The sequence below is a fragment of the Heterodontus francisci genome, chromosome 17 (assembly GCF_036365525.1).
Source record: "Heterodontus francisci isolate sHetFra1 chromosome 17, sHetFra1.hap1, whole genome shotgun sequence".
NCBI lineage: Eukaryota > Metazoa > Chordata > Chondrichthyes > Heterodontiformes > Heterodontidae > Heterodontus > Heterodontus francisci.
Window position 1 is genome coordinate 38,381,087 of NC_090387.1, and position 23,623 is coordinate 38,404,709.

General features: G+C 44.1%; 1 protein-coding gene across 4 annotated transcripts in view; it reads left to right on the forward strand.

Annotated features, from left to right (window-relative positions):
- Positions 1 to 318: 318 nt before the first annotated feature.
- Positions 319 to 23,623, forward strand: part of ca5a (carbonic anhydrase Va) — a 78,915-nt gene continuing 55,610 nt past the window's right edge. Inside the window, exons 1-6 of one of the 4 annotated variants that reach the window (XM_068049297.1) lie at positions 319 to 816; positions 1,155 to 1,352; positions 18,353 to 18,471; positions 19,076 to 19,171; positions 19,911 to 19,973; positions 21,089 to 21,538. In XM_068049297.1, the coding sequence (XP_067905398.1) occupies positions 699 to 816; positions 1,155 to 1,352; positions 18,353 to 18,471; positions 19,076 to 19,171; positions 19,911 to 19,973; positions 21,089 to 21,313 (819 nt within the window). In that variant the 5' untranslated portion in view covers positions 319 to 698 and the 3' untranslated portion in view covers positions 21,314 to 21,538. Of the gene's footprint in view, positions 817 to 1,154; positions 1,353 to 18,352; positions 18,472 to 19,075; positions 19,172 to 19,910; positions 19,974 to 21,088; positions 21,539 to 23,623 lie in introns of those variants that run through there. The other 3 variants (XM_068049298.1, XM_068049299.1, XM_068049296.1) reach the window with 3 other exon arrangements.

Sequence of the window (23,623 nt, forward strand, 5' to 3'; positions counted from 1 at the left end):
AATTTGAAAAGACTAGTGGAGTACTCCCAGTGTCCTGGTTATTATTTATCCCTCAGCCAACACATAAAACATGAGTGGTCATTTTCATTGCGAATTGCTTTGTGAAAATTGGCCGCTATGTTTTCTACAAGACTGGCTACACTTCAAAACTACTTCATTAGATGTAATGCACTTTCAGACGTCCTGAGGTCCTTAAAGGTGCTGTATAAATGCCTGAGTGTGATGGAGGCAGTGTCAATCCTGGCTTTCAAAAGGATATTGGATAATTATCTGAAGAGAAACAAAATTGCAGGGCTATGGGGAAAAGGCAGGGGCGTGGACTAGCCAAGTAGCTGTTGGAGAGCCGGCACAGACATGACGGACCGAATGATCTCCTTCTGAGCTGTAACTATTCCATGATTCTATGATTTTCCCTGTGACAATACTGATCTGTGTTGATGTTTGAAGGTCTCTGGTCGACTCTCTGACTTCGGAACGCATGCGCGATGGCATCTGGTTCATTTGAATTAGGTGCGTTCATGCTGTAACACATTTCGTCGGAGTGTAAAGAAGATCAATCAAAATGCACATTATTTTATAATAGATGTATTCCTACATAAACTAGTTGTAGCAATTGCAATTTGGAATTGGCTGTACCGAATCAGATTGCGACACGACGGGGAACCTGAAAGCAGCTCCAGCCTCAGAGTGAAACCAACATGGTGATTTCTTTCAGAGCGATTTTCGCCTTTGTGAAACGTTTCCCAGTGAGGTATCACAGGATACTGGAGAGAAATTGCAGTCTTGTCTCTTGCGCTCAAAACATCAACACAGCAAGTAAGTGATCACCAGAACTTACCCTCGATTTTTGTATTTGTTCCGAACAGACTGTGCTTTAAAATTTATGGGATGAACAATTTTTACCATAAAAATTCATCTGCTGTTTAGTTTCTAAATCTGAAATGATTTGTTTCCTAATTTAAGCGAGCTTCATGTCCAGAGCTTAGATTTTAATCCTTAGTCTTTTGAAGACTTAGTATTTTAATTTTGAGGTAACATCTGTGACCATTGCATGCATTTTTGTTTGCTGATGCATTTATTCCAGGAGTATTTTTTCTGTGAAATGCTGGCTGTTAACTCCTCGGTTAAACTATTTTATTCGTCTTTCTTCCCAGAACAGCAAGAATGGCAGAATCCTGTATCTGCCCCAAGTGGGACCCGGCAATCTCCTATTGACATAAACACTGCAGTTAGCGTGCACGATCCGCAGCTGAAACCTTTAAAGATCTCTTATGACCCTAGTAATTGCCTTCGACTTAGGAACAATGGCTATTTCTTTCAAGTGGAATTTGAAGATTGCAAAGACAGCTCGGGTATGAAAACCTGTATTGGTCTTCAGAAAGTTTAAATGACAAACAAGAGCAAGGCGTCTTCCGCCTTAAGGCAATTAAAGGGTGTAATTGCACTCAATGTAAACTGCAGCTACTGGAGTCAAAACAGGCAGCGCCCTGTTTACCAAGCCTAATTAAAACTTGAGTTCTGTTGAGAAAAAAATCTGTGCATGCATGCAGGCAAGCTTAGAGGTCCACCTTCAGCAGTAACGTTTAACTGTTTAACCAGTGCAATGGACAGTGAGTGTAGGCATTCTCTAAACATTTAAATTAATTTTGATAGGTTTAATAACTTGAGGAATTAGAAGGTATCCTGGGCACCTTTTCTGTATAGAAACAGGAGACTATTCAGCTCATTGTGTCTGTGCTGACCAAAGAAGAGCTATCCAGCCTAATCCCACTTTCCAGCTCATGGTCCATTGCCCTGTAGGTTACAGCACTTCAAGTACATAGCCAAATTTATTTATTTTTTAAAGTGATGAGGTTTTCTGCCTATAGCACCCTTTTAACTCTCTTGTAATCCATCTACCAATTACTTTAAATCTAAGCCCCCGATTATTGACCTCCTTCTAATGGAAATAGGTCCTTCCTATCCATTCTATCTCGGCCTCCTAATTTTACACACTCAATTAAATCTCCCCTCAGCTTCCTCTGTTCCAAAGAAAACAAATATTTCCTCACAACTAAAATTCTCAATTCCTGGGAACATCCTCAAATGTCCTCTCTATCCTTCCTAGTGCAATCACATCCTTACTGTAATGCAATGATCAGAACTGTAAAGAGTACTCTTGCCGCGGTCTAACTAGTGATTTATACAATTCTAGCATAACCTCCTTGTACTCTTACACTCATAGCTCTTATACTCCATGCCTCAGCCAATAAAGCAAAATATCCCTTATGCCTTCTTAACTATCTTATCTACCTGTCCTTCTACCTTCAGTGATCTGTGGACATGCAATCCAAAGTCCTTCTGTTCCTCTGCACTTCTCTGCATCTGTGACAGGTAGGTTGGTGAGGGCGAGGTCAAATAGGATTTCCCTCTTGTTGGTTCTCTCACCCCTGCCGCAGGCCCAGTCTGGCAGATATGTCCTTCAGGACTCAGCCAGCTCTGTCAGCGATGGTGCTACCAAGCCGCTCTTGGTGATGGACATTGAAGTCCCCCAGCCAGACTACATTGTGCCCTTGCTACCCCAGTGCTTCTTTGACATCCTGCTGGTTGTATCTCCCTATCTGGTTGCTTTGGATGAGGATCTGAGGAGACAATGATATAGAGAGAGGTGTATTCGTTCCACTTATTTTTACTCATCAAGCAATGCTGACAGACCAAAGTCAGCAACCTGAATATGAGATCAATATCTGCCTTTGCTGCATATGCTTCAGGGAGGTAATTACAGAATTATGTAATTTCCATCAGCTTGATCTGATGAGTTCCATGAGGAGAGTGGCTCTCCTTGCAACTCTTAGTGATCATTGCCTTAAAAAACTTACATGTGACTGGATTCTTTCAAGCAACATAATAGCATACTAACTAAATGTATTAACCAACATGTTTGGCGGGATAAATTCCCTCATAACTTTCCATATTGAAAGCAGCAGACATATTGATACAGCTCTGCACTCTCAGTATGGTAATTATTGCCAATTATTTCTGATTGCATGTACGTGGCTACGCAGTGGTTCAGATTCACCATTTTCTCAAGTAAATAATGTTTCTACAGTTAAATTTTTCATTTACCCCCTTTAAAGCACAGGATTGTTCTTGGAAAGATGAAACAATCTACATTGTTTCGCCCTATAGAATTTTAAAGGTGACTCTAATTGACTGGACCTTCACTTATGTGCCAATTCCACTATCAGTCTTCTCTGTAGTGCACTTATACGGGCAGTAGGTGCTTGCCACTGTTGGAGAATGTGTTGCAGGATGCATTCAGGTCCTAGGTGCCAGCACACTACCCAAGTCATAGTTTTCTGTTCTACCTAAACAACTATCAAGACCAATGTATTCCTCCACTATATTATTTCACCCCATCCCAAAATGAACTCTCAGGTCACAGCTGAAATAAAATAAACTAATAGTATGAGGATCCCACCTACACACGGAGTGGAACCAGTTCACCCATACCAAGCAAACATCCAAGCACGGCACTGGCCAAATGGAAGCCACCGCAACCCAGGAGCCCATATGTCTAAGAGCTGGACTCTCCTCCTCCACCTCACAAAAGTAAAAGCACTGGAGCCAGGGTGGAGATTTCTCCTGACATCCACCAAGTCATAGGTCCCTCATCTTCTATATTGCTGCCCAGATGTGCAGGGTACTGGAGCGGTCCCTCGCCTAAAGGTTACAGTTGAAATCCACCCCCGAAGATGATGCACTCGCCAACTTCATTGGATCCAAGATGAGCAGACACTTCTTCAAAGAAGTGCACTTTCCGTGCAGCAGCCTGGGGAGTATATACGTTCGCTAGGTGAAGCAGCACATCCCCCAGCTGGATGGCAAGATGAAGCAAGCGGCCTGGCACAGGCTCCTTCACCCCGCAAGAACTCCAGCTGAAACTGTGGAAACATACGAATTAGGAGCAGGATTAGGCCACTTGGCCCCTCAAGCCTGATCCGCAATTCAGTAAGATCATGGCTGATCTGATAGCAACCTCGACTCCACATTCCCGTCTACCCCCAATAACCTTTCACCCCCTTGCTTATCAAGAAATTATCTACCTCGGCCTTAAAAATATTTAAAGACTCTTTCTATTCCCTTTTGAGGAACAGAGTTCCAAAGACTCACAACCCTCTGAGAAAAAATGTCTTCTCATCACTGTCTTAAATGGATGACCCTTAGTTCTATTTTCTCCCACAGGGGGAAACAGCCTTTCCACGTACACCCTGTCAAGACCCCTCAGGATCTCATATGATTCAATCAAGTCGCCTCTTGCTCTTCTAAACTCCAGCAGATACAAGCCTAGTCTGTCCAACCTTCCCTCATAAGACAACCCACCCATTCTAGGTATTAATCTAGTAAACCTTCTCTGAACTGCTTCCAACACATTGACATCCTTCCTTAAATATGGCGACCAATACTGTACACAGTATTCCAGATGTGGTCTCACCAATGCCCTGTATAACTGAAGCATAACCTCCCTACTTTTGTATTCAATTCTCCTCACAATAAATGATAACATTCTATTCACTTTCCTAATTGCTTGCTGAACCTGCATACTAACCTTTTGCGATTCATGCACTAGAACACCCAGATTGTTCTGCATCTCACAGCTCTGCAATCTCTCACCATTTAGATAAATTGACTCCTGACAACGCAGAGCATGCACAGAGCGATCGCCAACATCAGTGTGTGCGAACATTTCCCTGAACAGTACCCTGCTCCCTCCTACCATATCTGCTTCAATTGCGACATGCCCCTCCACCCCCCCACCCTCGGCCGCTTGCTCCCTGCCTTGCCTCTGGCTTCCCTCAACCACTCGCTCCTGCCTTCACCGCTTCCCAGCTCGTCACTTCCTCCTCTCGGCCGATTGATCCCTGCTTCGTCGCCTCAGCCGCTTTCTCTCCGCCTCACCGCTGCCTTCCCCCAGCCACTCTCTCCCGCTCTTGCCGCTTCCCCCCTCAGCCACTCACTCCGCGCTCAGCTGCTCGCTTCTGACCTCACTGCTCCCGCTCTTGGCTGATCGCTTCCCGCCGCCTGAAGAAACGGCGGGAGGTGGGAAACGAGCCGCTGAAGCGCAATGCAGGGAGAGAGCAGCCGAGGTGTGATGGGGTGACATGGGAGCAGAGTGGCCGAGAGGAGAGAAGCGCAAAGCCTGGAGCGAGTAGGGGGGTGGTGGTGTGTAGAGGGTGGTAGTGCCAGCCTCGGCCATTTGGGTTGTTTTGGCAGCCCAGGAGGTGGGGCAGTTTTTTCGTACATGCCCCACTTTCTTATAGCCTTGGCAGCACTGACATCCAGATGGCGTGGTTGGCAACCCCAGGTATTGAATGTAGAATACAGGATTCATGACCTCCTCCCACGCGAGCTGCACAAAAAATACTTTGCATCTGAAGACGTGCCGCAGGCTGATCTCTCGGAAGCCAAACAGGATAGGGGCGAACCCCAACTTCACCTCTTCCAGTATGCGAAGGTTGGGGAGGAGGAGTCCACACAGGATAAAGAGCAGATGTTTTGAGATGACTAAGTGCTATGTGATGGCCTTGAGGTTCCACCAGAAGGAAGATCCTGCCCATTGTGAACCCCCTCTCGAGGGCCAGATGCATCACCCACTCAGTCTTCAGAAAGAACATGCCCTTCCTGTAAACTTGTGAGGTGGATACAATGGCTGAAGGGCTGACAACCCCAGCCATGATTTCTAAGCACACCTTAATCGTCATATTGCGGTGAGTGTACCTTTCACCCTATGCTTTTTAGTAATTAGCTTAAATGATGGCAGGGCTGCAGGAGTAGCAGAGGCAGTAACTCCCATGTAGGTCCTCGCAGACCCTTCCACTGGCAAAGATGGAGTCACCATTGAAGCTTTGCAAGCTACTCCTACCCTAATTCTCAGGCTGATGTTTCTGATGGTGCCTTTGTCTACACAAGGGCACTGAAAAGGAAAAACTACCCCTTCTTTAGATTGGGATGAGAGACTGGCTTCCTCATTTCTGTGCAGTTCTAAAACACAACAACAATAATTAGTGAGGAGACCAAAGGTCATGTTGGTTGGTCTCAAATATAGAGAGAGACATAGAAGAAGGAGGAAGATTACAGGGGCAGGGTTGCCACTCAAATTCAGGCTCGGTGGATGGATTGGTGCTGCAGGGGTGCACTTTCCAGAGATTTTTAAAGTCTTTGGTAGTAATCTTCCTAGTATGGGAGAAGGCAATACCTTCACCTAGGACAGCCGGAACTGCCCATGCACAGTCTTCCACCAAGTCTTATTGATGAGGTTACAGAAAACTTCACCCAGTCAGCTCTAGTTGTCCGAGGCCAGGCAATGGGGGAGGAGGGGTTATTAGCTTGTGTGTCCTCGACAATTTTGAAGAAAACACACACACAAACACACAGCTTCAGTCTTCTGGCCTCTTTCTTCTTTCCTCTCCCAGCACCATCACTACCACCCCACACCTACAGGTAACAGTCTTTATTGAAAAATGCACCAAACACCCACCTTTTGTTATAAAAGTTGCTCCTCCAAAGCAGATATTATTGATTCATGTTCTTGCTGTTGTTGTCTCTTCCTCTTCCCTTCTCAATATGGGGAGCCAGCACAAAACAATTTAAAATGCTCCCTCTTCTAGGCTCCAGGCCACAGCAGCAGCAGGAATCACCAGCAATACCTCTCCTCGCCATCCAACAATGACTGTTCCCCTCCAGAAGGCCAGTTAGTGAAGGATAGAGTCATCTCCTATCTTGAAACACTTTTTAAAGCATTTATTCACAGAGATACATCTTACAAACATGTACCTCCAAAACTCAAACCCTAGTTCCCATTTTTTCCTATTTATACAAGCCCAAGTGAATCCCTAGTCAATGCCCAGCACCTGCATCCAATGCTGTTATTTGGATGAGATTTTAAAGAAAGGTTCCCATAGTACTATTTGAAGGTAGGCATAGGAGTTGGCATGGCCAACATTTATCCCCCAATCTAAAGCAAGTTAACTGGTCATTTATAGGATTGCTCTGTGTTTGCTCAAATTGACTGCCATGTTTTCCAACATAAAAATAGTGACTGCACTTAAAAGTTAATTTGTTGGCTGTTAAGTACTTTGAGAAGTCCTGAGCTCAGACAGGCATTATATAAATGCAAGTTCTTTCTGACGAGTGTAATGATATGATCAGAGACCATGGGCTGGATTTTAAAGGGTCCCCGATGCTGGGAACGGTGCCGGGGAGGAGCTTGAAAATCGCAACGGATGTGGTCCGCCACCAACCCTGATGCCGGCAGGGCCTTTCCCGATCTTGGCGGCGGCGAGGCCTCGTGGCAGCTGCCCCGCCGCTCGGCGACAGGACCTGCTTTATAATACGCAAATGGCTACTTACTTTTCACTAATATGCAGGCCGCAGCGATTCTGCCAGCAGGTCCCCAGTTACATCTGTTGAGTTCAACTTCCAACAATTTGGTAGTCACCAATTCTATAAATAATTAGTAGGCAAACTCCCAATTCTTTTTGATTGTTTCTTACCTTATTATAAAGTTATGTTGGCAGTTCTGACACCAATACTAGGTTGGTGATCTGTACTGCTGCTTATTTTTACTTTAAGAAATAATTTTTACTGTCTTTTCCTTTTTTTAAAAAACTTGCATCTGGCCACACTGGTTATGCATATATGTTATGATAGATCAGCAGAATAATTTGGACAAGAGAATGCTCTATTTTATTGATAATGTTTACTATTGCCAGAAGGCTGGAGCAAATTATAAGGTGTAAGCACTGAATTCTGAAATAAATACAAGTAGTTCTTAAGAGTTAGAAAATTCAACCAGAGTATAGGATTGAAACTTCACCCAACCATTGAATGCCAGAGGTGGGTGGGGTTTAGAGGAGATGTGAAACTAGAGATAATTTTGGACAGATTTCTGATACCTAAACCTTTCTGCCTCTCTCTCTCTCTCTCTCCCCCTGTTCCTTTAAGTACTCCTTCAAACCTACCTCCTTGACTAAGTTTTTGGTTGTTTGCAAATGTAACCCCACTATTTAAGAAGGGAGCGAGAGAGAAAATGGAGAACTACAGACCCGTTAGTTTGATGTCAGTAGCAGGGAAAATGTTAGATTCTATTACAAAGGATTAGATAACTGGATACTTGGAAAATAATGATATGATTGGGCAGAGGCAACATGGATTTATAAAAGGCAAATCATGTTTGACAAACCTCTTGGAGTTTTTTGAGCATGTTATTTGTAACATAGATAAAGGAGAACCAGTAGATGTGGTGTATTTGGATTTTCAGATTTCTTCCTCCCACACAGGAGGTTAGTAAACAAAATTAGAGCACATGGGATTGGGGGGTAATATACTGCTATGGATTGAGAATTGGTTAACTGACAGAAAGCAGAGAGTAGGAATAAATGGGTTATTCTCAGGATGGCAGGCTGTTACTAGCGGGGTACTTCAGCGATCAGAGCTGGGGCCACAGCTGTTAACAATCTATATAAATGATTTGGATATGGAACCAAAATTTGCTGATGACACAAAACTAGGTGGGAATGTAAGTTTTGAGGAGGATGCAAGGAGGCTTCAAGGGGATTTGGGCAGGCTAAGTGAATGGGCAAGAACATGGCAGATGGAATATAATGTGAATAAGTGTGAAGTGATCCACTTTGCTAGAAAAAACAGATAGGCAGAGTATTTCTTAAATGGTGAGAGGTTGGGAAGTGTTGATGTCCAGAGGGACCTGGGTGTCCTTGTTCATGAGTCACTAAAAGCTAGTATGCAGATGCAGCAAGCAATTTGGAAGGTAAATGGTATGTTGGGCTTCATTGCAAGGGGATTTGAGTACAGGAGTAAAGATGTCTTGCTGCAATTGTATAAAGTGTTGGTGAGACTGCAGCTGGAGCATTGTGTACAGTTTTGATCTCCTTGTCTAAGGAAGGATACACTTGCCATAGAGGGAGTGCAACGGAGGTTCACCAGACTAATCCCTGGGATGGCAGGATTGTCTTATGAGGAGAGATTGCAGAAACTGGTCCTGTATTCTCTAGAGTTTCGAAGAATGAGAGGTGATCTCATTGAAAGCTAGAAAATTCTTACAGGGTGTGACAGAGTAGGTGTGGATAGGATGTTTCCTCTGGCTGGTGAATCTAGAACCAGGGAACACAGACTCAGAATAAGGGGTAGGCCATTTAAGACTGAGAGGAGGAGGAATTTCTTCTCAATGGGTGGTGAAGAGGGCTGTGGAAGCTCAATCATTTAGCATGTTCAAGACAGAAATAGATAGATTTCTGGATACTAATGATATCAAGGGATATGGGGATAGTGGGGGAAAATGACGTAGAGGTAGATGATCAGCCTTGATCTGTTTGAATGATGGAGCAGACTCGAGAGGCCGAATGGCCTACTCCTGCTCCTGTTTCCTATGGTCCTATTGACACAACCAAGGCAGAAGTAATGCACTGTTAAGTCAGTCCCACAACTCCACAGGTCACAGCATATTCGTAAAGTTGCCCACCTACTGGAAATTAGCCAAATTAAATACTTTATTTATCCCCCAGAATAAAGCACGCCAATCCAGGTTTCTTTAAATAACAACAAAATTAATTCTTTATTCATAAACCAAGTTTTAAACGATAATGAGATAAATCTTTATGTAGGAAAAGATTTTATAACGTGTTATTCTTCCTAACCCTCATGCACACACATATATTCAAAAAACAACAGTTTTAAAAATGATTGTTTTAAATTAGAACTGTTTCTTAGAAATAATAAAATAACTGGGTAATTTCTGGTAGGATATTTCCAAATTGGTGAGTTGTCCTAGAGTCGAATAGTTGGATGCCACTTGAAGTCTCTCCCGGTAAGATGAATGAACAGTCTGTGATGGGTAGGGATTCAAGGCAATTTGTCTGCAGATTTCAGGATCTTCCAAAAACACAAAAGGGAACAGGACTCACTCTTCAGGCAGGGATTTTTGAGTCTGGAGGCAACAACAATATGCCACACCTGAAACATAAGGCTTTCTTTCTCTAAAGCTGTGTTTCTCCACAGAGGGGTGTAGCAACCCCTTTTTTCCTGGGTCTTTTCTCTCTCTTCAGGCAGGTCAAAACCACTCCTTAAATGTAGTATTTCTTCCTGTCAGAAAATCACAGCTCCCAGCCAGCTCACCGTTCTCTGGTCTTCTTCACACTGCAGAACTGAAACTAAAAACTCAACAACAACCAAGTCACCAGATAGTTGTAGATCTTTCTGGTTGCTTGGATACAAGTTTTACAGCCTGCATTTCAAACACCAAGTCTCAGCAGTCACTGTTCACAGAAAGCCCTTTTTCTCAGCCTTAAATGCACACGGACCTCTTAGTTTTTACAAAAAAAACTCTTGTGACACTATGTCCTAATATCTCCTTATGTTGTTGTCAAATTGTTGTTGATAACACTGCTGTGAAGCACCTTGAGATGCTTTACTATGTTTAAGGCACTATATAAATGCAAATTGATATCTCTATTCGTTCTTTTCTTGAGTAATTGTTGCTGATCTCATCTGGTTTAGCCTCATCAGATTTAACTCCACTGTATTTCCTTCCCAAGTGTTTTGATCATTAGTTCACCAGCAATAAGACTGAGGCACAACACAAAAATATATTTTATTACTGTAATTTTGGGATTGCAAGCTGTGCTTTGTATTCGACAGGTATATTCTACAACACACTGTGCCTGTTCAGACTGCTTTTGTAAATATTCCAATCTGCTTTTGGTCAAGAAGCTAAAGCAGAATTGTTTCACAATTTCTATAACAAATAACTATTTTTAACTCTATATTCATGCTCAGTGGTTATCTAAGCTAATGATTTAAAAAAATCAATGGGGGTGCTGAAGGTAGATCTACTTGCAGCATTGATTATGATCACATGAACATTACAAACAGATCAAATTTCATCACCTCTATAGTTTATTTCTATATGTTCTATAGTTGCCTATGGAATAAAAAAATCCACACACTAATGGGTGATTTTTTAAAATTACATTTTGCATTTTCTTTTTGTCAACCTTATTTATTTTATTTTTATTTTATTTCGAGATACAGCACTGAAACAGACCCTTCGGCCCACCGAGTCTGTGCCGACCATCAACCACCCATTAATACTAATCCTACATTAATCCCATTACCCTCTCACATCCCCACCTTTCCTCAATTCCCCTACCACCTACCTATACTAGGGACAATTTATAATGGCCAATTTACCTATCAACCTGCAAGTTTTTGGCTGTGGGAGGAAACCGGAGCACCCGGCGAAAACCCACGCAGTCACAGGGAGAACTTGCAAACTCCGCACAGGCAGTACCCAGAATCGTTGACTTGTATTAATGTACATTTATCCATAAATAATTCAACCATTTGTGATCTAACAAACTTTTTTTGACCTAGCTTGATAAACAGATCCATGCTATCAGATGATATGACTGTGTGCCCTAAAGACTGTGTCCTTGAACACGACTTTGCAGCACCTCCGATGAGAATAACATCTTAAAAATCTCATAATAGATTTCAACTAAACTTTATATCTCATCACTCATTATGAGAAGTTGGCTAAGATCTGTCACTCCCCTGGGGTTTGTTTCCACAATTAACGACGTGCTATCACTGGCAAATTGCATTGGTACCATTTGGGCCATCTTGCTCTTTGCAGTTCTTAAATTCAAATTTGTGTAACTAATAATGTAATTTTTTCCTTCTGTAAGGGTTGCAGATAACCTGTAAGTTTTGAAAGCTGAACATCACCTTCCGTTTTCAAAGGGTTGAAGAAACTATGAATATTGTGGCTTTTCAAACCCTATTAACTTTTCTTGAAATTTCCACAATGTATTCATAAAGCCAATTAAACCATTATCAGAGAAGCTAAAATTCTTGTGCACCTTCAACACAACCAGACCCATTTCTAAACATTGGGATTAACGAAACTGATTTCATGTAATGATTGACTGACTTAAAATATGCTTGTTGTCTTTAGTTAGCTCAAGGCCATTTATAGTCATCTGAAATGATGCCACATTTTTCAATAGACTATTCTGCTTCAGTCTGTATGGTGTCAGCTTAGCTCAGTGCTAGTACTGTCTTCCCTGCAGTAAAATACTGTGGTTTGAGCCCCCTTCCAGGACTTGAGCACGTAGTTCAAAGCTAATACTTCAAGCAACTGCTATATTAATGGAAGTGGCATATTTCAATGAGACAGTCAACCAAGGCATTGTCTGCCTATTCAGGTAGATGCAAAAGATTCCATAGCACTTTTCAAAGTGCAGGAAAGTTCTTCAAGTGTCCTAGCTAGCATTTCTCCCTCAATCCACACGAACAAAACAGATTAATTGATTATTTATCAGTTTGGTTGTTTGTTGAACATTTCTGCTGCTGCTGCTTTTGCTTACTGATTAATCTTTTTTTTTAAAAAGGAAAAGGTTGTACAAGGTTCTGCCCCCACATCTGCTCACCCGCTGTCCTGAATCACAGACTCTGTTCCTCCACAGTGTTCCTAAGTCAGAAGTCCATTCTTTCATGACTCTCATTCCCAAGTTAAAGACTCCACTCTCTTTCACCTCCTCATCTCATGTCCAGTCCTGCCCCTTTTTCCAATCTGAGTTATAAATCAATTTCATATGCCCTCAGAATTTCACAAGTCATACTTCTGCCACACATACTCATTCCCCTCTGTCACCGGCTCTCTCTCCCCTCCCAGATCATATACCCTGCTCCCACCCGTTACTGTTATTTATTTAGGTACATGTCTTATGCTTGCCCCTCCCTATCTCGTATCAGACCCCATTCCCTCTTCTTCCTAAGTTGTTGGTCCTGCTCCCTCTAGACTGCTGAGTCGCATGTTGTGCTACTGTTCGCAAACAATTTTAAAAAAATTCTTAGACGTTATTTTGAAAGGAGAGGTAAAAATGGAAGATGGTAAACAGTGGGAAAAGATTCCAAACACTTGCAGCTCTTCTGGCACTCTCTTGCTTTAAGTCAGATGGGAGGGTAGCAAATGGGCCAGAAATTCAATTGGAACCCAGATACACCAAGTCTTGACCTTTCTTGCATTTTTGTGGGGGTTGTTTGCGATGGAGAGGGGGTGTGGCAAGAGTAGGGGACTCCCAGTTGGAATTTTTCTTGGCCTGACCCTAATGTGGTCTTGCAGTGCAATGGCAGCCAGTATGTTCAGAAGAATGAATTGCATTGGATGTTAGAGTGGCAATAGTAGAGCCCATCTTATCTATGAATAAAGTATATTTTGGAAATTAAAAAAAAAAATCTTGTCTAGACCTCTTCAAGAAAATTTTTCTTGAACCACTTTGAACTATATTTCCAGGGAAGGCCTGATGTATCAGGTCATAGAGGCATTTGTGCTAACCACAAATATGTAAATGATAGATCCTCCTTGACCTAGCAGATTTTAATGCTGTCAGTGGTAGAGGATCCCTCTGCGTATGATCCTGACATGGTTGTAATCTTGGGGATGTGCTGCCTCTGCTCTTCCTCTGTGGTGCTTTGCAGGTTCTCAAAACTGTGCATATTTACACAGATGTTAGAGCAGCACTATTGTATCTCTTTCCAGCATTCCAGGCAGTGCACCTTGAAGATTCACAAAGGACTGTATGAAGAACTTCTGTTAATTAGTGAGTGTATGTTGGAATCAAGCTGCTGTTCCACAGTAGCCCTTCTTTTCTTCCCTTGCTGCTTATCTGCTGACACCTCTACTTCTTTATGCTGGTGTTCGGTGCTTCACCTGGTGTCCCTTCCTGATGCCCCTACCTTACTTCCCCAAAATAGCTGTATTTAAGCTGGTGCTTGCAGGTGCTGATGTGATGGGCTGTTTCCTGCTTTTCCTCCCAGGTACCAGCTTCATAATCTTGAGAGACCCCCTAGGCAAAAAGAAAGGTAATGTGAAAGGTATTCAGCCAGTGGCTGTGGACACTATGATGCTTGTGAGTCAGTATTAGGTGCTAGCAAGAAGGCAAAGTTGACACAAGGCCTTGCTTTGTTGGGCTGGCACAAAGCTACCAAGCTCTTCTTCACTCACTCCTTTGACGGCCTCCACGCTAATTGTTTGGAAGGTTTACTTTTTTGTCGTGGCTGAGCACCACAGGTTAGCTGTTATTCATTGTTTGTTATGTGTAATCGTCTTTTGAAAAGAGGATACCCTTTGAGCATTGATTCAAATGATGCTGTAGGAGTGTGAGCCATTTCTTTGATCCATTATGAAATCACCCATATATTTGATAGCACATCTTCAACCATAAAGCTGAAATCCCTAACCATACACTGGACTTAGAAAGCCTGCAATCTGAAAACCTCATAGCCCTCTTCGGCTGTTTCTTTTTGTTTGTGCAAAAAGTGATGAAAGTGCAAAGATTCCTGTGAACTTGCCCCTTTCTGGATGGCCTCCCAGCACCTCTTCGCTCCTTCCTCACATTACTGCTCCCCCTCCTATTCCTTCTCCTCCAGCTAGGGCAGAATTGACAGAAAGAAACCCATGCAGGAAAAAAGTGTGTTTTCAGAAGTCCCTTAAGATTTCAGAAGTTGCACAGAGACTACAAGAACTTTAAAATCATCTGAGTAACCAAAAACCATTATACACTATCAACAAAATGTCTTCCAAACCTTTGCATCACTTTAAATGAGGACAGTGAATATTCTGTTTAACAGAGCTGTAATGGCTGCTTCTTGACCTGTACCATCCATAATTTGTGGGCTGGTAGAGAAAGTAGTTGTGGTAGTGCTGATCAACATGACAATTATGCTTGAGGTTCTGACGTCAGTTGACCCACGTTTCAGTATTTTGCTTAGGTCCTGCCTGTGTTCTGGTGGGGCGCTGGCTGCTTAATTTGGATCTGTGTGAAAATTGAAAAGGGCAGACTTCCAGCAGTAAGAAAATATACTTTTGGTGATGCCTTACTCTAAGCCCCTCGACCCTAAACTCTTCCTTGCATGCAATCTCCTTCTCCATCACATCAAAGGTATACCCATCGTGAAATGCACATTCAGAGTGCATAGGTGTACTTTGAGTGGAGCAGCAGGAAAAGTCCAGGCTCAACCCTTTGCAAAAATATCTGTTCAGGCAAAGAAACACGAATCTTCAGTAGCAGAGCACAAAATGGCCTCCTCAGTGTTGTAATTGCCTCAGGGACACCTTACAGCTGCTCTTATCGTTATTGATGTTACAACGATAGAACAACAACTTATATTTATATAGCACCTTTAACGTAACAGGGTGGATGTGGAAAGGATGTTTCCCCTTGTGGGAGAAGTTAGAACTAGGGATCACTGTTTAAGAATAAAGGGTTGCCCATTTAAGACCGAGATGAGGAGAATTTATTTCTCTGAGGGTCGTGTGTCTTTGGAACTTTCTTCCTCAAAAGGCGGTGGAAGCGGAGTCTTTGAATATTTTAAAGGCAGAGATAGATAGATTCTTGATAAGCAAGAGGGTGTAAGGTGGTAATGTGGAGTAATCAGTTCAGCCATGAACTTATTGAATGGCAGAGCCGGCTCGAGGGGCCAAATGGCCTACTCCTCCTAATTTATACGTTCATGATAAAACGTCCCAAGACGCTTCACTGGAGCATCATGCATGGAAGCAGCTGTGATGAAATAAATAATGAAATGGAAGAATTATGAATTTTAAAAGTCAAAACTGCAAGAACATGGACACTTGGACCACTGTCAAAATGGAGCCGTGATCACAGGACCCCTCCTGTACTGGAAATCAACAAACCTGTCTACAGAGAAGAAACTTGTTAACCTCATCCGAAATAGCTCTGGGGAGAACCCCTTTGAAATTGAAAGGCGCACTATTGCATCTTAATGACTGTTATCGACATGAATGAACGAATAAAGGATTCTGGAGACAGACTGACTCACAGCCCAAATCAAAAGGAATAGGTGTGAAGTAGGACTGTGTGAACAGAATGGTTCCCATTCAGACTTCAATCGATAGCCATGGTTATCATATCTTGGCCCATTGTGTGGTTACACCAGGGGAGAGGGCCATGTGTCTCCTAACATAAACTCTAAGGTGATGGATTTTTACCTTAAAAAGGTGGCCCTCTGGAGAGAGAGAGGGGCGATCAAGTCAACACCTCAGAAAACCAGCCAGAGGCTGTGCAAGAGGTCCAGCAAAGCAAGAAGAACCCTGCTGCACAAAACTGAACAACCACTGCAGCAGAGACATCACAAAGTGACTTTAGGTCTCTCCATCCATGAAGGTAACAAAATCCACACCACCAACTTTGTGCTGAGTTGTAACCACTAGAACTCTACAACAGCTCAACAAGTTCAAGATGACAAACACCCAGGCCTGCACCTTTTAAAAAGACTTTACTCCTTGGAAGATTCAACAAGCTTACTGTAAAGCACGAACACTTAACTCACTTTGGACTGTAAACTATGTCCTACCTTTTTCTCTCTATCTTTCTATTCTTGTGTATGTGTGTGAGTAAATGTGTGTGTGGGTGAGATTGTGACCATTTCGGGAATTGTGTAGAAAAAGTTATCTTTTTTTAAACCTACGAGAAAATCTGTCATTTGTCTGTTTATTTAACCCTAAAGACACTAAGGGGCTAAGGCATAATTTTGAACAAAACACTATTGCGGTCAGTTGGGAGGTGAAAAGTGGGAACCACCCACACCCCTTTCCACCTGTCCATAACAGGAGCATTATAAAACAAAGTATGACACCATGCCACAAAAGGAGATATTAGTTCAGATGATTAAAAGCTTTGCCAAAGAGGTAGGTTTTCAGGAGTGTCTTAAAGGAGGAAAGCGAGGTGCAGAGGTGTAGGGAGGTAATCACAGAGCTCGAGGCCTAGGTAACTGAAGCGTGGCCACCAGTGGTGGAGTGATTAAAATCAGGGAAACACAAGGCCAGAATTAGAGGAGCACAGATATCTAGGAGAATTATGGGGCTGGAGGAGATTACAGAGAGAGGGAGGGGCGAGGCCATGGAGGGATTTGAAAACAAGGTTAAGAATTTTAAAATCAAGACATTATTTGATTGGGAGCCATTGTAGGTAAGCGAACACGGGTGGTAGGAGAACAGGACTTGGTGCGAGTTAAGACATGGGCAGCAGAGTTTTGGATGACCTCAAGTTTACGGAGAGTAGAATGTGGGAGATCAGCCAGGAGTGCATTAAAATAGTCAAGACTAGAGGTAACAAAGGCATGAATGAGGGTTTCAGCAGCAGATGACCCGACGGCGGCTAAGTCGGGCAATGTTACAGAAGTAGAAATAGGTGGTCTTAGTGATGTCGTGAATATGAGATCAGAAGTTCATCTTGGGGTCAAATGTGACACCAAGGTTGCAAACAGACTGTTGCTAGAAAAAAGGATAGAGTCAGTCGCTAGGGAACGGAGTTTGAAGTGGGGACCGAAAACAATGGCTTCAGTCTTCCCAATATTTAATTGGAGAACATTTCTACTCGTCCAGTACAGGATGTCAGGTAAGCAGGCTGATAATTTAGCAACAGTGGACAGGAATCGAGAGAAGTGGTAGTGAGGCAGAGCTGAGTGTCCTCAGCATGTAGGTGAAAAATAACGCTGTGCTTTTGGATGATGTTGCCAGTAGTTGGTTAGGACAGGCATGCAGCAAAAAGAGAACGGTTAGCCACATTGCTTATTCCCATTTAAATGTGGTAAAATGAGCTTAAGAAGGCATGTGGTGGGTGTTGAGAAAAGCTGGTAGATTTTTGGGAAGATAATTTAAGTGTGTTTTTTGTGGCAGACTTGAGATGATCGTCTTTAAGAATGCATTGTCCTCTGTTTAGCATCCCAAAATCAAATGAAAATCCAGGCCTAATTCTCCACAATTTAAATTTGAACATATTTGTGTTGTAACATCTTTTTAAAAGAAAAGTGATTTTGTAGCATATCAGCTTGCATTACAAGATTCTAATTTATATTATAGGTCAAATGACTCATTCAGCTGTTTGTTTATCATTTCAAGCTTGGTAGAATAAGGGGCAATGATGTTGGAGAAAATAGGGAATGTATGTAAGCACTGGTTAGGTTACTGTACTGTGCTGATTAGCTTTGTTAATTCAGAAAGGACATTGAAAGTGATACATACTGCTCCCAAGGAAACCAATCTTCATGGATTTTATCTTATTCCTTTTCATGCATCTGTGCTCCAGGTCCCAGATTACCCATGAGCAACTCCAATGGGAGAAATCCAGTAGTATACATAGGCTATATGTTAAAATGTGGTCTGCTAATTCAATCTGCATTTGCTTTTAGTTGAATGATAGCTTTCAAACATGACTATAGCGACATAGCCTATAAGTGTAGCTTCCAATCTTCTGTTTGTTTTTACCTGCAGTTATTAGCAGTGGACCATTGAAGAACCATTATCGATTGAAGCAGTTTCATTTCCACTGGGGTTCAAAAAGTGACCGTGGATCAGAACATACAATCAACAATCAGGTGTACCCTGCAGAGGTATGCTGACTTAATTCTGCATTTGTCCCCTAAAATTCTGTTTCCAAAACGCAATTCAAAATAGCCCAGAAAAGTTGAACTGAGAATTTGGTAAATACAGTGATTTCCCCTTCTTAATGCTGCCCAAGATCCAAAAGGCAGGACAAACATGGGTGCAGATTCCTCCAATGCATACTATAGGTAATCCAGAAAGGTCATTGTCAGTGGACGAGACAGAAGCTAATAACCGATTAAGATAATTGCATGTTAAGCTCTTTGAATTCTCGTTCAGAAATTGATTGCAGAATGTAAAGATGCCAGGGGAGATCATTGCTATTTTCTTGGATATTTATCCTTCACCCTTTACAAATAAACATAAAAGATTTATGGCACAGAAGGAGGCCATTTAGCCCATCAAATCTGTGCTGGTCAATAAAGAGTTATCCAGTTTTTCCCCATTTTCCACTTTTTAGTGCATAGCCCTGTAGGTTACGACACCTCAAGTGCATATCCAAGTGTTTTTAAAATGTGTTGAATGTTGACTCTTCCATTATTCTGGAGTATTAGTGCATTAAAGTACAGAATTAGACAATGATTGAACAGATTTTTGTTCTTCCTATTTTAGCTTCATTTGGTTCACTGGAATCCAGTAAAATGCAACAACAGTGATGAAGCCATTCTGTCTGAAAACGGCCTTGCAGTTATAGGAGTATTTCTTAAGGTAACTCAGATCAACTGAACTGGTGATTTGAATTATTAGTCATTTAGAATTACAATTGTACATTTTTCTCTGTGGACACCCAGTGATAAACCAACATAAATTTGAAACTTGCTCTGATTTTCCGGCCGTACCCCTTAGTGTGGCCTAGGCACACTCCAGACACAGGCTTGTCCTCTGGCTAGGCAGTGTTTCTAGAAATCAGGCAGCAAGTCCACGCACAGCTGCAGAACTGAGATTTTTGCTCCTGTCTGCTGATATCATGGCCTATGCAAAACAGTAGCCAAAAGACCTCAACTGCTTCCAATCATCTGGAAGCAGGGCAGGTCTAAGTTTCAAGCATTGTCTTCAGTCTGCCCCTACCCTACAGAGTTTCCAGTCTGCGTACGTCCAGGGGCAGGCCCTTGTGTCAAGATTCTTTGGGTGCTCAACAATTATACTTGGAGGAGGAATGATAATAGCAACACTGGACTTTCACCTACCAAGGGAGAAGCGCCATAAAATCCCAGTGCAGAGAATGGCAGTGGACATTTGATGCAAAAGCTTTGTATCCCTTTTTCTTCTACCCAAGGTTTGCCAATTGCCTACGTGCAGGGAAGAAGACAATTTACCCTATGAGGATGATCTGAACAATCAAGGAAACTGAGTTCTAACAGAGTATCAATATTCAAAAGAAATATGCAATATGTACATTTTTGAATGGTGCATGATGAATCCTTTTTATTGTTGTTTTATATTAAAGCTTGGAAGAAGGCATGATAGCCTACAGAAACTTGTCGATGCATTGCCAGCTGTTAAACATAAGGTAGGTGTGTGACTGCATTTAGTTTGTTTTTCCTTTTATTCCCCACAGTTGCAGTTATGCCCCTTCGATGTTAATGTTGTTCTCCGCAATTGAAAAAGCAGGGATGGCTCAGTCTGGAAAGCTGCATTGGGTAGACTTGAGCAGTTCAGTGCAAATGCATTTGTTACTTAAGAATCAGAATTTAATTCTTCCTCCAGTTTCTAAGATGAAAATTTACTGGCACCAGGTATTGAAGGCGATCAAAAAGCCTTACTTCATGGTTTAGATTTTGTTTTGTGTTCACTAAGGTGGGGATATCAGTTCAAGATAACTTTCACTTTTGGCAATTATTTTTAACCATCCAGCTTTCCCAAGTCAGGTATATCCCATAAAGCCATTACTGTAGTGAAGAGACTTAGCAGTTGGCAGGAAAAAAGACAGAAGCGCAAGGGGAGAGCCAACTGTGTAACAGCCCCGACAACCAATTTTATCTGCAGCACCTGTGGAAGAGTCTGTCCCTCTAGAATTGGCCTTTATAGCCACTCCAGGCGCTGCTTCACAAACCACTGACCACCTCCAGGCACTTACCCATTGTCTCTCGAGACAAGGAGGCCAAAGAAGAAGAAGAAGAGTGTCTCAACAGGATGATTTAATCCCAGTCTCACCAGATTAACTTCTACTGTGAAGTTTTTCAATTCTCATACCAATTGCAGTTATGGGGCTTATTCATAAAATCTTAAAGTGCCCAACAATTGCTGCACTCCAGGCACTGCCTCCTCACATTGAAATTCTAAGGGCTGCTCAGCACCATGCATTCTGCATGTCATATTCTAATCCAGGGTTGCCAACATACGCCCATGGGCCAGAATCTGGCCGGCTGAAGGATTGCATCCTACCAGTCAATCTGTTCGTGGCTTGTGTCGTGTAGGCCCCGACCTGCCATGAATGAGACACCTTAATTTCGCCACATAAACATTGATTTTTAAACTGTTACTGGAGTAAGAAAGAATCTGTTTTTTAAAAAAAACACCAGCCCTTGACGGGAAAGACATTTGCATAGTAACATACAGTACTTGGAAAGAACAAAGGGGCCACTCCTGCTCCAATTTAATCCACAATGGACTTTTGATTACCAGACATTGAAAGTGGAGCAGCTAGCATTCCAGGTTAACTGCGAAGATGGCCAAATACACAAACAGACGTGGTCAGACCAGTTTAGTCACATAACTAACTGGTTATCGGAGTTTTTGAATTTGAACTTGCACAGAGAATTTGAATGCAGAAGCTGTTTGCTCCTGGACAGAAAAGATTTCTCTCCTGACTGCTCCCATCTCTTTCTCACGGAACTGAAGACCCATTGAAGACACATGAACCCCAAGAGAGAAAAATCTCCTACAGTGAACAAGGTTTAAGAAGAATACTGGGTCCCAACAAAAAGCAAGAATTACCTACAAGCAAGAACTACCTACAAAAGGACTATAGTGAGCTCGAAGGACAGCAACAAGAAACTCTTCTGATATTGCCTCAAACCTCTCCACTATTTTTCTTCTATCTTCTGTCTCTATTTGCATGTACATATTGTGTATGCATGCTAACGTGGGACGCGGCGTGTATCTGTAGGCGTTAACCGAATTAGAGTTTAAGTTTTAAGTTTCAATAAATTTCACTTTTCTTCTTTAATCCTGGTGTGCTGGTTTCTTGGCCTTATAATTGGAAAGTGGTGAACAAGGATTCACCAAGGGGGAGCTCAAACCACAGTGTGTTTAAAATTAAATCTTGTTACAAGAATAACAGGTTTAGGCTGAAAGAGATCCCTAGACACCTTCCTCACCGGGTCATAACATTTGGCTCTGATTGATGGCTCCCCTGTACGTCAGAGGGATGGGCGGGACCTGTGTCTAACAGGCGGGGGGGCCCTGTCTGTGATTGGCCTGGAACTGAGAAGATCTGCCTGGATGGCGTTAGCACTAATTGGTGGATGCAGCACAGGCACTTTGGGTTCAGCCACCCCTGTTGCTTTCGCGTGGTTTAGAAGATGTCCTGTATCCTGCATACTGGGCAGATTCCCGCTTCCACTCGCCACAACTTAAATAAAAAAGACGTGGCAAGTATCCAGTTGTTGGAATGGCTGCTGCGGGGAGCATAGAACGCGGGAGACACGAGGTGGGAAGGGGCGAGAGAGAGAGAGGGTACGAGGGCGAGAGAGAGAGAGGGTACGAGGGCGAGAGAGAGAGAGGGTACGAGGGCGAGAGAGAGAGAGAGAGGGCGGGGGCGAGAGAGAGAGAGAGAGAGAGGGCGGGGGCGAGAGAGAGAGAGGGCGGGGGCGAGAGAGAGAGAGAGAGAGAGGGCGGGGGCGAGAGAGAGAGAGAGAGAGGGCGGGGGCGAGAGAGAGAGAGAGAGAGGGCGGGGGGCGAGAGAGAGAGAGAGAGAGGGCGGGGGCGAGAGAGAGAGAGAGAGAGAGAGAGGGCGGGGGCGAGAGAGAGGGCGGGGGCGAGAGAGAGAGAGAGAGAGGGCGGGGGCGAGAGAGAGGGCGGGGGCGAGAGAGAGAGAGAGGGCGGGGGCGAGAGAGAGAGAGAGAGAGGGCGGGGGCGAGAGAGAGGGCGGGGGCGAGAGAGAGGGCGGGGGCGAGAGAGAGAGAGAGAGAGGGCGGGGGCGAGAGAGAGAGAGAGAGGGCGGGGGCGAGAGAGAGAGAGAGAGAGAGAGGGCGGGGGCGAGAGAGAGAGAGAGAGAGGGCGGGGGCGAGAGAGAGAGAGAGAGAGAGGGAGGGCGGGGGCGAGAGAGAGGAGAGAGAGAGAGGGCGGGGGCGAGAGAGAGAGAGAGAGAGAGGGCGGGGGCGAGAGAGAGAGAGAGAGGAGGAGGGCGGGGGCGAGAGAGAGAGAGAGAGAGAGGGCGGGGGCGAGAGAGAGAGAGAGAGAGGGAGGGCGGGGGCGAGAGAGAGAGAGAGAGAGAGAGGGCGGGGGCGAGAGAGAGAGAGAGAGAGAGAGAGAGAGGGCGGGGGCGAGAGAGAGAGAGAGAGAGAGAGAGAGAGAGAGGGCGGGGGCGAGAGAGAGAGAGAGAGAGAGAGAGAGGGCGGGGGCGAGAGAGAGAGAGAGAGAGAGAGAGAGGGCGGGGCGAGAGAGAGAGAGAGGAGAGAGAGAGAGAGAGGGCGGGGGCGAGAGAGAGAGAGAGAGAGAGAGGGGCGAGGGCGGGGGCGAGAGAGAGAGAGAGAGGCGGGGGCGAGAGAGAGTGAGAGAGAGGGCGGGGGCGAGAGAGAGAGAGTGAGAGAGAGGGCAGGGGCGAGAGAGAGAGAGAGAGGGCGGAGGGCGAGAGAGAGAGAGAGAGAGGCGGGGCGAGAGAGAGAGAGAGAGAGAGAGGGCGGTGGCGGGGCGAGGAGAGAGAGAGAGAGAGAGAGAGAGAGAGAGAGGGCGGGGCGAGGGCGGGGGCTGAGGGCGAGGCGAGGGCGAGAGAGAGAGAGAGGGCGGGGGCGAGGGCGAGAGAGAGAGAGAGAGGGCGGGGGCGAGGAGAGAGAGAGAGAGAGAGAGAGAGGGCGGGGGCGAGAGAGAGAGAGAGAGAGAGGGCGGGGGCGAGAGAGAGAGAGAGAGAGGCGGGCGAGAGAGAGAGGGCGGGGGCGAGAGAGAGAGAGAGAGAGAGGGCGGGGAGCGACGAGAGAGAGAGAGAGGAGAGAGGGCGGA